General features: G+C 36.1%; 1 protein-coding gene and 1 non-coding gene across 4 annotated transcripts; one reads left to right on the forward strand and one right to left on the reverse strand.

Moving 5' to 3' along the window:
* Positions 1-2110: 2110 nt before the first annotated feature.
* LOC114881010 lies at positions 2111-2231 on the forward strand. Its single transcript, XR_003790198.1, has one exon. It is a non-coding gene; the product is annotated as a 5S ribosomal RNA (ribosomal RNA).
* A 38-nt stretch (positions 2232-2269) lies between these two features.
* Positions 2270-13331, reverse strand: LOC114881004 (cytochrome P450 6a2-like). Of its 3 annotated transcripts, XM_046288649.1 has the most exons (7): positions 13083-13331; positions 11462-11827; positions 6099-6627; positions 5386-5607; positions 4060-4311; positions 3201-3410; positions 2270-2874 (listed from the first exon to the last, which is right to left on the reverse strand). In XM_046288649.1, exons 2-6 carry the CDS (start codon positions 11795-11797, stop codon positions 3241-3243), a joined length of 1509 nt encoding a protein of 502 aa, XP_046144605.1. In that variant the 5' UTR covers positions 11798-11827; positions 13083-13331; the 3' UTR covers positions 2270-2874; positions 3201-3240. The 3 variants fall into 3 exon arrangements, with proteins under 3 accessions (XP_046144605.1, XP_029053436.2, XP_029053433.2); XM_029197603.2 differs by lacking the exon at positions 2270-2874 and having other exon boundaries at positions 3059-3410; XM_029197600.2 differs by lacking the exons at positions 2270-2874; positions 13083-13331 and adding an exon at positions 12769-12869 and having other exon boundaries at positions 3059-3410.
* Between the last annotated feature and the right edge of the window lie 733 nt (positions 13332-14064).

Raw genomic sequence — 14064 nt, forward strand, 5'->3', positions numbered from 1 at the left:
CACATATTTCACTTTATTATATTTATTTCATTATGTTCTATTGTATTTTAAACTACATTCGTTGCTTTTTATTTTTAAATACATGTAGAGATGAAATATACAATAAATTCGACAGGTGGGACAAATTTTAGGAGACGATTCTGGGGGTAAAATAAGACGAAAATCAAGAATGACAAAATAACGTTCGCAGCATTATTGCATAATTATAAACAAAGATTCGCGTCGAAAGCGCCTAAAACCGGCAATCCGCACAGCATCGACGTTTGAACGTCGTGTCAGTAGGGGCGTGTACAGTCATAGCCAACAGTGTTGAAGACTAGAAAAACAAGTATTATTCTGCTCATCTGTGCTGCAATATTGTAATATGACGTGCCGCTGACTATAATAGTTGAATTATTATAGTCGACAAGTTCGTATTAGTGTTAATGAGTACGGTGTGCGTTATAACACTTCTTCCAAGATTAAAAGAAAGGATTTAATACTGAGCAACGAGTTGTCAGCACTTTATATCATATTGGAATAAAAAGGAATATTGTATCACGTGGTAAGCTCTCACATTACATTACAATACGTTACATTACATTACATTGAAGGTTTACGTGGGCACGTCTGCCCAAGATGGCGTTTCAGGGGGGCTCCCCTCCTGCATATATCGCCCAGTGGTAAGCTCTAGCAGAGCAATCAGTGACTGTTTGTGTATGGCTGTACATGCTCCTACTAATACGACGTTCACTCGTCGGTGCTACGCAGATTGCCGGTTTAAGGCGCTCGATTCTTTTAACGTTTATAAAATAATTATGGTTACACTTCCGTATTTCACCGCCCCCAAAATAGGACAATATATATATATATATTGCGAAAGATCTCGACAAGTCCTGTCAAATGAGCCTAGTCTCAGGTTGCGCAAATAGAAAAAATTAATTTAACCTAACCTAATTAAATCGAGAAAGGAAATGGGATTGAGCTTAGGAAAAAAATTTGTTTTTTGTGTTCCTTGGGGATTCGTACTCCCGGTGGCGCTGTCGAAAAGAGAGTGCCTTAACCTATACGCCATTCAACCGCTATTATAAATAGGAATTTTAAACTTCCTTTTAAGAAAAAATATAAAAATTCAACCGGTCATAACTATTTCATTATTCGTTTGCACAACCTGGGACTAGGCTCATTCGATAAGACCCGTCGAGGTATGTCAGGGGATATATCCTAATTTTGGTTTTACGGGTGGTGAAACATGGAACTGCAATCAAAAACTAACTTTATACTTTCGATTTGTAGGAATATTCTTCCCTAGGTTATGTTATATTACAAAAAATGTATATATAACATTTGTCTGAAGGAGTTAGGTCATTCATACATTTTCTAGGTCATGTGTACAGTATCTTATTTTATACTTTGTCTCTAACATATACAGGGTGTACGACAACAGGTGGGCAATATTTTAAGGGGTGATTCTAGGGTTCAAAATAAGACGAAAATCAAGAATAACGAAATAGCGTTTACGGCTTTGTGTTCCAGTTACTAACGTTTAAAAATTCTTGTAAACAGCGCCAGAAACCTGCAATCCGCTCAGCACCGACGACCGAACGTCAGGTAAGCAGGGGTCGGTACAGTCATAACCAAGAATCGAAGCCGAATACTACAGTACCGAGAAACAGAATAGAACGAGGTAAGTTTCTACTATTCAACGATTCTTGGTTATGATTGTACCGACCCCTGCTGACCTGACGTTCGGTCGTCGGTGCTGAGCGGATTGCAGGTATCTGGCGCTTTTTACTCGAATTTTTAAACGTTAATAACTGGAAAACAAAGCCGTAAACGCTATTTTGTTATTCTTGATTTTCGTCTTATTTTGATCCCTAGAATCACCCCTTACAATATTGCCCACCTGTTGTCGAACACTCTGTATAATACAGTTATCGTAACATACGTGTGTCATTTAGGTGTATGCGAAAAATGTCGTAACATAGCATGCCGTTAGTTAAATGCGATAACTGGTTCGGCCTAATTTTCAATGAAGCGTTGACTGTTTTACCAACGCGGAATATGGATTTCGGCCTTTACGCTCGCATCACCTGAACTATTTTCTGCTCTAATAAGATCCCTATTTTTAACTAACGGCCATACGACTTAGGACTACTACCGGTTCTCGTCCGATCACCGAAGTCAAGCTAAGTTCGGCGCGGATAGTACTTGGATGGGTGACCGCTTGGGAACTCCGCGTGCTGTTAGTTCTTTTTTTTTCTTGAATTAAAACAAAAATTGACAGCCGTAGTCGATAAAACTCTCTTCCATTTAATTTTATATATTTTAATTATACAGATGTTCGAATACCGATGGATTACAGTGTATACGATAGTTTGCTCTTCGTATGTGCGGTTCGAAACTTCGAAGTTTCACCAGTGCAGAGATTACAGATCCAATAAGACTAAATACCCCTTTGCTTTCAAGTGGTTTTAAATTTCTGCCTTTATAACGAACATCATCTGCTCTACTTTAGTATAAAAATGTGAAGTACATTGCACTGCAACAGTCTAACGCACGTTGATGGTAATAGTAGATTGCTTCGTATCAAAGACTACACCTCATTACTCATTGCGCAGTCAGTGTCCCGAGCTCAGCCTTGCCGTATTACAGCACTAAGAGGAGCAGCAAGGGAAGGGTGATTGAGCCCTTCTCTCGACAGTTGACATGTCGGCTTCACTACCAAAATCGGTGGTGCCATCAGGGCACGTTTGTTGCGTAATTCGCGCAAAACCAAAGAACAATTGCAAAATATCAACGTTTTACGAAATATTGATCTCCTATCTTCCCTTCAGAGGATCGTATTTCATTTTCCGTCATACTTGAGCTACGTTCTGACATCTTTGAATGTCACTGTAAGGAAATTGTTAAACAAATTGTTCTTTAAATCCATTTTTAAATACATCTACTTTATATTTAAAATGTTTAAATAAACTATACGCTCGTCTCTTGATTTACGCAAATTATCGATTTTTTTGGATAATTTGGAAAGACATCCACGTAAATGGTCTATTAATATAAAAAAATACTGTAGAAAAACTTTAAAAAATTTATTTATTTGCCTTTCCGTCATGTAGGTTAAATTAACCATCTAGTATACAAGAGATAGCTCAACACTAAGCAACAAATATACATTCATTCTATATTGTTTTTTACATCCATAATGTGTAATGACTTACGAAAAATATTTTCAATTTAAAGTATTTCAAATAAGTTACATTAACTTTGTACTTTTGTGAACTTCAAGTATATCCCTTTTTTTGGTGTTAATAAAAACGCAGCTGGATCAAATTCGTAAGGAATGCTTGTCTTTTCACAAACGTCCACTTTGTAATTCCGTAGAATTGCAATAAGGCCAATTTTGGTTTGATAAATTGCGAAACGTGCACCTGTAAATAACATGTTATTTTTATCTTAGATTGAATCCAAGATTTTCAGTCTTTTAGATACGAGTTGGCTAATAAATAAGTAATTAAGGTGAGAGGCGAAAGAACTTACATTAAACTCATATGCACACATCAACACCACACTGCACACCCTCAACCCCCTTCCTCACACGAAAAGAGATGTGAAGTACGATCATGCAATCTTCACTTGGTCTACCCTTAATAATGCTAACACTAGCGGGACTATATCTTTGATAGCTCATAACTTAGACAATTTTCATAAGAAAAAGTTCGCAATAGGGGTTTGAAAAAGTCTCGCAGTCGCCTTTAACACTGTATGACCAAAAATGGGGTGTTTCATTTTAAAAAATCATGCTGGCCTTGACGTGATCTTTCCCCCTTCTCTCAAGATCAAACGGATAAAACCTTCTGATAGCATTTTTAAAACAAACTTTTGTCTGATTCATTAACAAAAAAATGATTCGTTTCCAAGATGTTTCACCGTTCCGGGACTTTTGACGGACTTTATATAATTAATTATTTGAATAGATAAAAACTTTCATTTCTGTTTTTATTTAAAGTGGTTGACTGTCGAAAAAAGATTCTACGATTCTATAATTTCTAATAGTAATAAAAAATTTTTTCAACTTACCAATGCAATTTCTTGGTCCATCACCGAATGGTAAATAGTGCATGGGATGTCGAGCTGCAACAGCGTCTTCATTGAACCTTTCCGGATCGAAAGAATCAGGATTTGGATAAATATCAGAATTTCGTTGCAAGGCAAACACTGGGATCCAGATTGTTGTACCTTTTGGTATTGAAACCTTAGTGCCATCAAAAGTGTAGTTTGATATTGCATTTCGAAATAGTAATGATCCAGGTGGGTACATTCTTAACGTTTCTACACGGATAAATTTTTATATTTGATAAGGTTTATTTAAGCATTAATATCAGGGATACTCAGCGAGTAGTAATCCGGGCACGGGCGCCCGCATAAATATTTGCACACGTGCACTGTTACGGGCTCGAGGTACTTCCGCTCGTGACGAGATGGCACGTGCGATCATTCTAACGCCTAGAATCTATGGCGAGGGGATGCCGGAGACTACAGATCTCGGCTCGATTGATTTCCAGCACTGTCCTACGATCACAAGATGTCTCGCGAGACGGCACCGCGATAACAGGGGTAGTACGCACACGCCGACTGACACCTTAGTTTTATACGAGTCTAAATAGTATATGTGACCGCTTTGACAAATACCAAAATTGCGCGAGTCATATTTCCTGCAACTGGGTTAGTGAAGGGGTGGGTTCTACTTAATTCGACCAATTAAATCCACATATCATCCAAGTGCCATCTCGTCACGAGTTCATAGTTCCTTTCGTCGTAAGCCTCGTACTCACTTGAGCATTTTTGCCCGAACGAACGCTTCCGACGCACGATTGCTCTAGTGAGTATGTGGCTTTAGGCGACAATCGTTTGAGAGTGGATAGGCTGCTTCAGCGTTACATATGTACTGCCGAGAGATGGAAAGTACATTACCGGAACGGAACTGTCCCCACGTTTGATCCTCGCGTTCAAAGTTCGCCACAACGCTGACTTCGTACCATCCCGCTTTGTCGCCAAGTCTTATTTTCTTCTTTGTCAGGCGACGCGATTAGTGTGTGATCACATCGGCCAATAGCGGGTGATAATCTAGAATGCATGTGCGTGAGGCGTGATGTACCAACTCCAACCAATCGTACCCGAATTCCTTTCCCTAATGTACTTTCCATCTTCCAACAGTACACTCCAAATCGCCATTATCGATCGCCTAGCGGAGACAACGATGCCCGCAATAAAGCCGATGGCATTCAAGCGCCCGTGTATTTAACTTGTTTAAGCGTCCCTGATTTATACCATAACTGAATATACGTAGTTAAAAAACTATTACAAACTGTTATTTTTTATATTTTGTAAAACTTTCATACCTACCTTTAAATACTTTATCTAAATATTCCATTTCTTTTACAGTCTCGTATTTCAACTCTCCTTTGTCTTTAGAGCAGTACTCCATTATTTCTTCTCGTAGTTTATTTTGTATATCTTGATTTACGGCTAATTCATAAAGAGCATTGCTAATCGTCGTCGATGAGGTTTCGAAACCCGCGAGGAAGAACACGAATGCTTGCGCAGTCAGTAAAGAGTCCGTCAATTCTACAAAACGTTATTAATATTAGATGTATCCATGACATACCGTTTGGGTCTCGATTTACTCAGACTGCACTGTTCAAAAGTTATGATCGGGCATGGCTAACTTCTTTTCCGCCAAAAACATACGATCTCCGCTATTAGTCAGTTAACTGACAAAGTGCTGAATACTTCTCGCGGGAGCAATCCGTGTGGACGTGCAGTTACCGTGATCGTACCTAGCGGTTGCGATCGTTGGGGACGGAATATTTTTTTTGCTAATGTGAACTATGTTGATTGAATACGCAAGGCATAAATAAGTTATGATTATTATTCCTGTACGTTAAATTAAATAATACAAGAAAGTTATTTTCGAACATATATGCTTCCTTAGTTCACACAGACAGCTTTCGATAGACGCTTATGTCCATAACACTCAAAGGGTTAATAATAATTAATCAACGAAATTGAATTTCATATAATTAATAATCAAAATTTTTATATTATTTCATACTTACCGATATTGTTCAGTTTCTCTGGATGCGCTTTAAGTTCCATAAGCATGTTGATGAAATCTGGTCTAACGATGTCATTCTCTTGCCTGTATTTTATAGTGTCTGTAACAGCTTTGGTGAAAAATGAGGAGAATCTTCTTTCGGGTATTATATCACCAAGCAAATCGTACAGTTTAGGGAAGAATGCTCTCATTTTATTTCGAAAGATGTTTTCGAAAGACGATGCATCGAAGACGTCTCTACCCTTTTGACGGAATTCGCTCCTCTCGTCTGCTAGTGCATTCATTTCAATTCCGAAGGCACAACTACCAATCACGTCAGTCATGAATCTTGCTGTTAATTCTCGACATTCCAAAGGCTTTCCTTTTTCAACCTCTGTAGCCAAATATTTTTCCAAATGTTGCGAACATTCGACTATGAGATAGAACATTTCTTTCAGTTTCCCAGATGTAAATATGGGGGAGAGCCTCGCTCTCAATGGTCGCCATCTTTCTGCTTCTAAGTTGAAGAGATGTGTTGAGAGTGGCTCTACCTGTAAACATTCAATGAAGAAAATTGTATTATGTTAAATTCATTATGGTATATTTAACCCTTCTACAGCACTGAATGACAGAGTATTTGAAACAAAGAATCAAATTAATTTTAGAAATTATTTTCTTGAATATATTAGGTTGGATAATTTGAAATAATTATGTTTTTATGTGTATTGAAATGCTATTTAAAATATTCATTTCCAGTTGCAGATTTATGTTTTGTATTTTTGTGTATGAAAGGGGTAAATGTAAATTTGCAAGGAGAGGGCCCCAAGTGTGACGCTAACTTTTAATGAGCCTTTGTACAATGATAGAGCTTGAAAAACTGAAGCTAATGATACCCGGTTTTGGGCGTAGATGGTTATTAGTTTATGTGATATTTAATCTTAAAGTTATTACCCTGTTTATGGTCGGAAGTTGGGTCCTGGTAGGTGGATGTTTTTTGTCGCGAGTTCAAATCTCGTTGGACAGATTTTTTCAACATGTTACAATATTTCACTTTTTCCTTTTTTTTTAATAAGTGTATTTTCTGCAATTATAATTAATTAAAAAATATTTTTGAACAATTTTTTCTATTTTTAAACAACGTTATCTAATTGTTGCTTTGCATATAAATTGTACATGAATCGGGATGGTAGTTTTAATAAAAAAATGCGAAACCTTAAAATTATTCTTTTCTATTACAAATTATTTCGCACTATTTTCGGTACTAGAATATCACATCGCTGTTTCAAAATATGTTTAAAAATAGAAAAAATTGTTCAAAAATATTTTTTATTCAATTATAATAGCAAAAAAATACATTTATTAAAAAAACAAAGGAAAAAGTGAAATATTGTAACATGTTGAAAAAATCTGACCAACAGGATTTGAATTCGCGACAAAAAACATCCACCGAACGGAAGCCGCCGCCTTATCTGTTACGACACGACCTTTGTTGAAGAGATTTTTTATACTTCCGATCATAAGCAGGGTAATAACTTTAACATTAAATATCTCATAAACTAATAACTGTCTACGCCCAAAACTGGGTATCATTAGCTTCAGTTTTTGAAGCTCTATCATTGTGCAAAGGCTCATCAAAAAGTCAGCGTCACACTTGGGGCCCTCTCCGTGTTGAGTACAATAAACTCCTGTTATATTACCACCGACGGGGCTGTAGGAGTGGCAAATTCATCCACCCTCAAGCTCTCATTTGAAGGGGGAAGGGCAGATAAAAATGTATCGTTTTCATAGACTATGATTGTAAAAGAATAGCACTAGTATGCGTTAAAATCCATATCAAATTGTTCGAGACAGCTATTAATAAAACCTATTTACTCGTTAAATAGTACACTAAACACATTTCAACCTTTTCGGAGGCGGCGCAAAATTAAAAAGTTTTCATCTACTAGTAAGATCCTAGTTCAGGCGTCGGCAACCTATCAAATCATTATTGGCAGCATCATTAAAACGGGTATTTTTAATTTTGCGCCGCCTCCGAAAAGGTTGAAATGTATTTAGTACACTATTTAACGAGTAAATAGGTTTTATTAATAGCTGTTGGGTATTTGTATAAATGAAATAGAAATTATTTCATTAGGAAATAGAAATTATTTCATTCTTTTTAGTGCATTTCGAAGTCGGTTGTATTTTTTGTTAAAAATTATTTTATTTCACACTTTTTAATGGAACGAGCAGTATTTGTAGGATGCCGTATGGTGGTTTACCGTTCTTATTGGTTAATTGCAATAACAATAGTTTTTAACGATAACAAGTTCCATACACTTTTGCAAGTGGGATCATCGCGGAAATATGTATCTCTTATTAAATGCGAAAGGTTTCATCTCGATCGGTACATTCCGTGCAAAGTAACACCAAGGAATAAGGGTTTTATTATAACAATAGTTATTAACAATAACAAATTGCATAAATTTTTGCAAGTGAGATATCACGGAAATATCTCCTATTAGTGTGAAAGGTTTCATTTATCGCAATCGGTATATGCCTTGCAGAGTATACATGTATAGAAACAGTAGAGAATCGGCGACTGCATACTGATTCATACACCGGTAGAGACACTGTAACCATACGTTCGTACGTTATATGTATAGTATAGTACAAAGTAGCATAGAATTTTCATGGGAAATCGGAACTATAGCCATGGAACGTGCTATCCCTTCTATTTTCGTCATAATGGTACGCGTGCGCATGCGCGTATCCCCTCCTTCGAACGCTGGATCCAAGGAGCTGAGTGTCGATCGAGCGATCGACACTCTGGTCTCCAACGACGAGTGGAACGGATGATTTCGCACACGGCTCTCCTCCCGGAGAAAACCGTTTTTAGATTGCAATCCAGCAAGTCGTAACTGGGGTCGAGTACGGGCATTTCCCTTTCATCTTGTAGTAGCCTTCCATCTTGGGACTCAGCACTCTCGAAGGATCGCTCTACACAGGCACGGCAAAACACAGTTCTGCCTGTGCTCTGGCAATTTTTACATTGTAGTTTGGAGGGCCGTGATCTCGCTCTTGGAAGCCTTAAATTCTTCCTTGAGTACGCCTTGTACGATAGGAAGAACGTTAACGGATTCCGCCAAATCCACGGTTATCGATTACTCTTGAATTCACGTATTTCGATCTGTAAAAGGAGTCGAGAGTCGAGAAAGGAACCAGCACTAAAGGCTGGTTCAGACAGGGCTAGTAGTTTACTCGAGTGGCGAGTAGTTTAGTGTATGGACACTAGAGTTTAGTCGAGTAGTTTAGTGAAACGGTTTAGTCGAGTCGATCCGTTTCATTGGATTTTGCTGGTCGAGTAGGCTTCCCCCACCACTAACTAGCCTTTGGGCCAGACCTGTCCGGACACATTTCTTTAGTCAAGGGATATATCTTGAACTCTTGATTTTCAAAGCTCAACTGTACTAGTTCGGACACTTTTCTATGCACTAAACGGTTTAGTAGCAAGTAGCTACTCCCCACTCGACTAAATTATATCCGTGTCTGAACCAGCCTTTAGTGCGCGACTTTCTCATCCTTTGATTGTGACTGAAATCGTGAAGCCAGTGCCCCCGTCGATCTGAGATTCGCAGGTGAAAACCTCGCTGAACCGGAAGTATCCTCGGATTCCACTAGCTCGACATTCTGCGATTTGAGAGGCGCATAAAGTCAATATTTCGCATCATGGTTAGTAAATTCAAGCGTTCCTTTAGCCTACGCGTTCCGCGACCACGCAACCTTCGTGCGTTGCGTATCAGTGTGTGAGCGTGAAGGTAGCCGCAGATGCGCGTGGCCCCCTTCCAAGCGTTCCTAATGCGCGAGCGAATTCGCGGCATTAGTAATCGAGGCGATAAAGGCAAAGGACCTCCGTTATCGTGAACGAGGGATTGTTCAGATTTCTAATCGCGAATCGTCAAAGATAAGGGCGAAGGATAGCTCTGTCGCGGTAAAGACGAATTTTGTTTGTTTAATTAAAGTGGTGGCATTGTGTGCCGAAATAAAGAAGTTAATTGTGTTCAATTTATCACTTATAGACTTTTATTCATATTATTTCCTAACACGTGGTCGAATGTTCCAGAAAGTCTGTTCTTACAAGTGTATGTTTCCTAAGCAAATTGAGCGAACAATAACTCGTTCTTGGTGAAAGACGTTTGAACCGTCTCCACGCCAAGTAGTTTAGGCCGAAGGCTGGTCCGCAGGCACCAGCGATCGACGGAATTCTGTAACCGTCGTGTGTATTTCTTTTCGCATTCCGATCAGAGTCACGATATTGTGTTCTAGTCCTTTGCGTTGTCCCTCATATCTTCGTATATTTTCATATATATTCTTATATTATATTATATTCCATTATAATTATTTCGCGGTTCGTAAAGTGCGTTATTCAACCAGTCATTTTTCCGTATAAAAAAAGATTGAGTTTTTTGGGTCGCGTTAAAGTCGCTCGACTGATTGATATATTTTCTTTTGCGTTTTTATTTTTGTATTACGTTTCCGATTCGCGCGTGTATCCTAGCATGCTCCGAGTGCCAGAAACATATCCGTATACTCACTACTGAAATAAGCTGCCATATTGAGAAACTGTTAGATACTGAACAATCATACCGATGATAAGACAGTAAGAACAACAAACTGTCAACCGAGGTCATTACTATGTTTCTAGATACACATAAGATCCAAAACAAAAGTGTACAGCGAGATGCACGAAGTCGACATGTACCGACTGCACACGTACCGAGTCAATTTTCGACTCCGATTTTCTCGAAAACGAAAACACGGAGGAAAAAATGTTATTCTTTTTTTGGCTCATTTTTGCCTGCAGAATCATCTCCTAATCGGACACCCTGTATAAATAATTGTGTCCAGTACTTCATAGTAAACTTAACGTCAATTACCTATTATATTTCTGATTAACATTTTCAATAATAATATAATTTAATTATAATTGCTACTTCAATACTAACTTTCTAACTTAGTTATCGCTATCAATTAAAAGAAATTTTAAAACACTATTATATTTTAACGAAACTATTTTAATAACTGTCTTTGATATTGTTTGTTTAAAATATACCTGTCTCTGTCCTACAACATTTCAGAGTAATTCTACGTGCAAAAACAGGTGATTTTATATAAAAATAAAAATTACAAGACGAAGACTTTTACACGAGATAATTTGTAATTAATAGATAATTGTCCGTTAAAATTACGTAAAGGTATTGAACTTAGCTTATGCAAGTATACAGAAATATAGTAGAAAAGTAAAAATAAAATCAATTATGCAGGTAGCTCTAATAATTTGATCACTTGCTGTACTTTAGTATTATAATAATGAATCAATCATTAGAAATTACAATTTATACATACCTTCTCATGAACAAGAGCTCCTCGGTCTGCAAAGTTTGAGAAATCTCTAATGAGAACGTCTTTGATAAGTTCTGGATCATTCAATATAAGACTTGGTTTCCTCATTAAATAAAACCCGATCATTGGTTCATTTTTATATTGATCGTACGTGGTTTGTATATAATGACGTAATGATATGTTAGTAAATATTAAATCCATAGTGTTTCCAAAGAATGGTATCGGCGTTGGTCCAACTACGCCACGTTTCTTCCAAAAATCAAAGTTTGATACAGCATAATAGTAGAATGCGATAAGTATCACTGTGATAGAGAGTAGAATTTCAAAGTAGCTCGCCATTTTGATTTTATCCACTTGATTTTGCAGTTTCTGAAGATTTATGATAAGAGTTGAATTATCATTATATCATGAGTACTTATCATAATGATGATTTAATGACTTTTATTACAAGAGTGACTTAACAATTTTTCATAATAGTGACTTGATGATTTGTTCATACTAGATAACGATAATTTAATGATTTTTTCCTGACAATGATTTGACGATTTTTCACGATACTAATTTAATGAATTTTCGTCATTCTATGATGATGATCTAAATATTTCAAAACTTGTAATTCGCAGTAATTTTGTAAATTTTTAATACAATTGCTATTGCGAAAACAAATACTATCGTTTTAAATTGTTTAAATTATTAAACTATTAAAATCTGTGTCTTTTTTATGATTCTCCTCCAATATTATTCCTTTCTGGAATTTTCTATACGATTAAATGTTATCTAATTTTATTTGCAATACATTTCAGTGGCATTGAAAAGTGTGTCCACTTCACCGATTTTTATGATTTTTAGATATGTTGTAGGGATCAACATTTTGAACAACTTCTTTATATATAATTCCTGCTCGATCTTATTTAATTTACGAGATATTCACTAAAATTTATCGGTACTATTGCATTAAATGTTTCCTATACGTGCATGTCCCTGGCAGCGTATGCATTGGTATGCGATCGTCACTTATCTAATGTTTCTACAAACAACAGCATAAAAGCCGGCAACCAGTTTATATAGCAATTAAATTTCAAAATCAAGTACAATTAATTTCAATGATTTTGCAGCATGCAGATTTTTATACTGGATCAGGACATGATTTTAATATAAAGCGTTCAAGGACTATCAAATTTTAGAAGGCCACATTGTTTGATAAACATGGTTCAAAAATTGAAATTTATTTTAAGTAAAATTGAATAACACTGAATCGTACAGAAACATGGCGACGGTAAAACAAATTTGTTACATATTTTTTGACATACTAATGAAAGGTTTAGAACGGGGTACTCTAGATAGTGGAATCGATAGCTGCAGCCCCCCCCTCCTCGAGCTCCCCTTAACCGGGCGTTGTAGTGGATAATTTTTAATTAACAATTGTCCATAACAATTATGTAACATAATAATTCAAACATAAAATAACATAACATACGTAATAACTCAAATAATAGAGATTTAATAAATAATTTTTAATAATAAGATTTCTAATAAGTAATTTGATTATTCACTGTAAATATTTAAATAATTTTAAAAAATGTGAAATAAAGCACAAAGTAAATTTTTAAAGAATTGTATTTACCCAATATGTTACTCAATTGTATATTACACTGATTTTCTATTACATATTACATATATTTTCACCACTTATTAAATGAAATTAATGGATTTTATAAATCCACGGATTCTTTTTAGAAATTGTCTTTAGATATTTAATATGTTTAATTACACTTGTTATTCATTCTATGCTATCTAAAGAAAGTAATCTGTACTGATTGAAGACGGCACGCAGTAGAACACTGTTTCAACAAAACTAACAGTACTCTATCAGCTCCTTGGTCTTATATACTTTGTAAACGGTACTCACTAACGACGTCGCAATTGAGTCTTCCCTATCTGCCAAGTAAAGTGGTAGGCAACATCTTACTAAGCGTGACACAGCATTTCTTGAAATTGAGATTATTTTATTATTCGACATCACAAATGATTATCAAATTTTTAGGGAATTGACGATATTTAATGCATATTCATATTAAAATTATTTATGTTCCTACTGCAATTTCATATGAATGCCGTTTATTAACACTAAAATGATCGAGTCATAGATAGCAATTTTGTCTAAAACGTTCGTTTTTTTTAGTAACTCTTCGGCACTATTCTTCAAAGCACAGGTGAAAATATATAATTTTCTGGAAATTCCTTCGATTAGAAACAATAATATATTTTTATTGTAATATTTTCTAACTGGTGGGTTCTTCTTGGTTTGGTTTCTCTATGGTTAACAGAAGAATACTGTGCTTTCGAATCATCATTTTAATCCACATCGTGATCTTTTTCCAGCTTTATTGTTTTTACATATTTTAGCCAGGACCGAATTAAAATTTCGAGAGTCTCCTTGGATGATAAACTTGGTTTAAAAGTCAAAATTTATTTCGATGTATCCAGCTTCAATGATAAATGGATCGAGAAGAAATTCAAATTTGTTTTTATATGAAATGAAGCTATTTGCAAAGTTTCGGCCAAATCAGATTTAACAAGTTCTCGGAAGTACAACCAAAATAGTT

The sequence above is a fragment of the Osmia bicornis genome, chromosome 14 (assembly GCF_907164935.1).
Source record: "Osmia bicornis bicornis chromosome 14, iOsmBic2.1, whole genome shotgun sequence".
Lineage (NCBI taxonomy): Eukaryota > Metazoa > Arthropoda > Insecta > Hymenoptera > Megachilidae > Osmia > Osmia bicornis.

Excerpts from the sequence above, each read along its gene's own strand:
- LOC114881004 (XM_046288649.1), bottom strand. The coding sequence starts at position 11,797 with ATGGCGAGCTACTTTGAAATTCTACTCTCTATCACAGTGATACTTATC. Across the intron at positions 4,312-5,385 it reads TTTAGATAAAGTATTTAAAG|AAACGTTAAGAATGTACCCA; the intron begins GTAGGTATGAAA and ends TTATCCGTGTAG. Across the intron at positions 3,411-4,059 it reads TGGACCAAGAAATTGCATTG|GTGCACGTTTCGCAATTTAT; the intron begins GTAAGTTGAAAA and ends TGTTATTTACAG.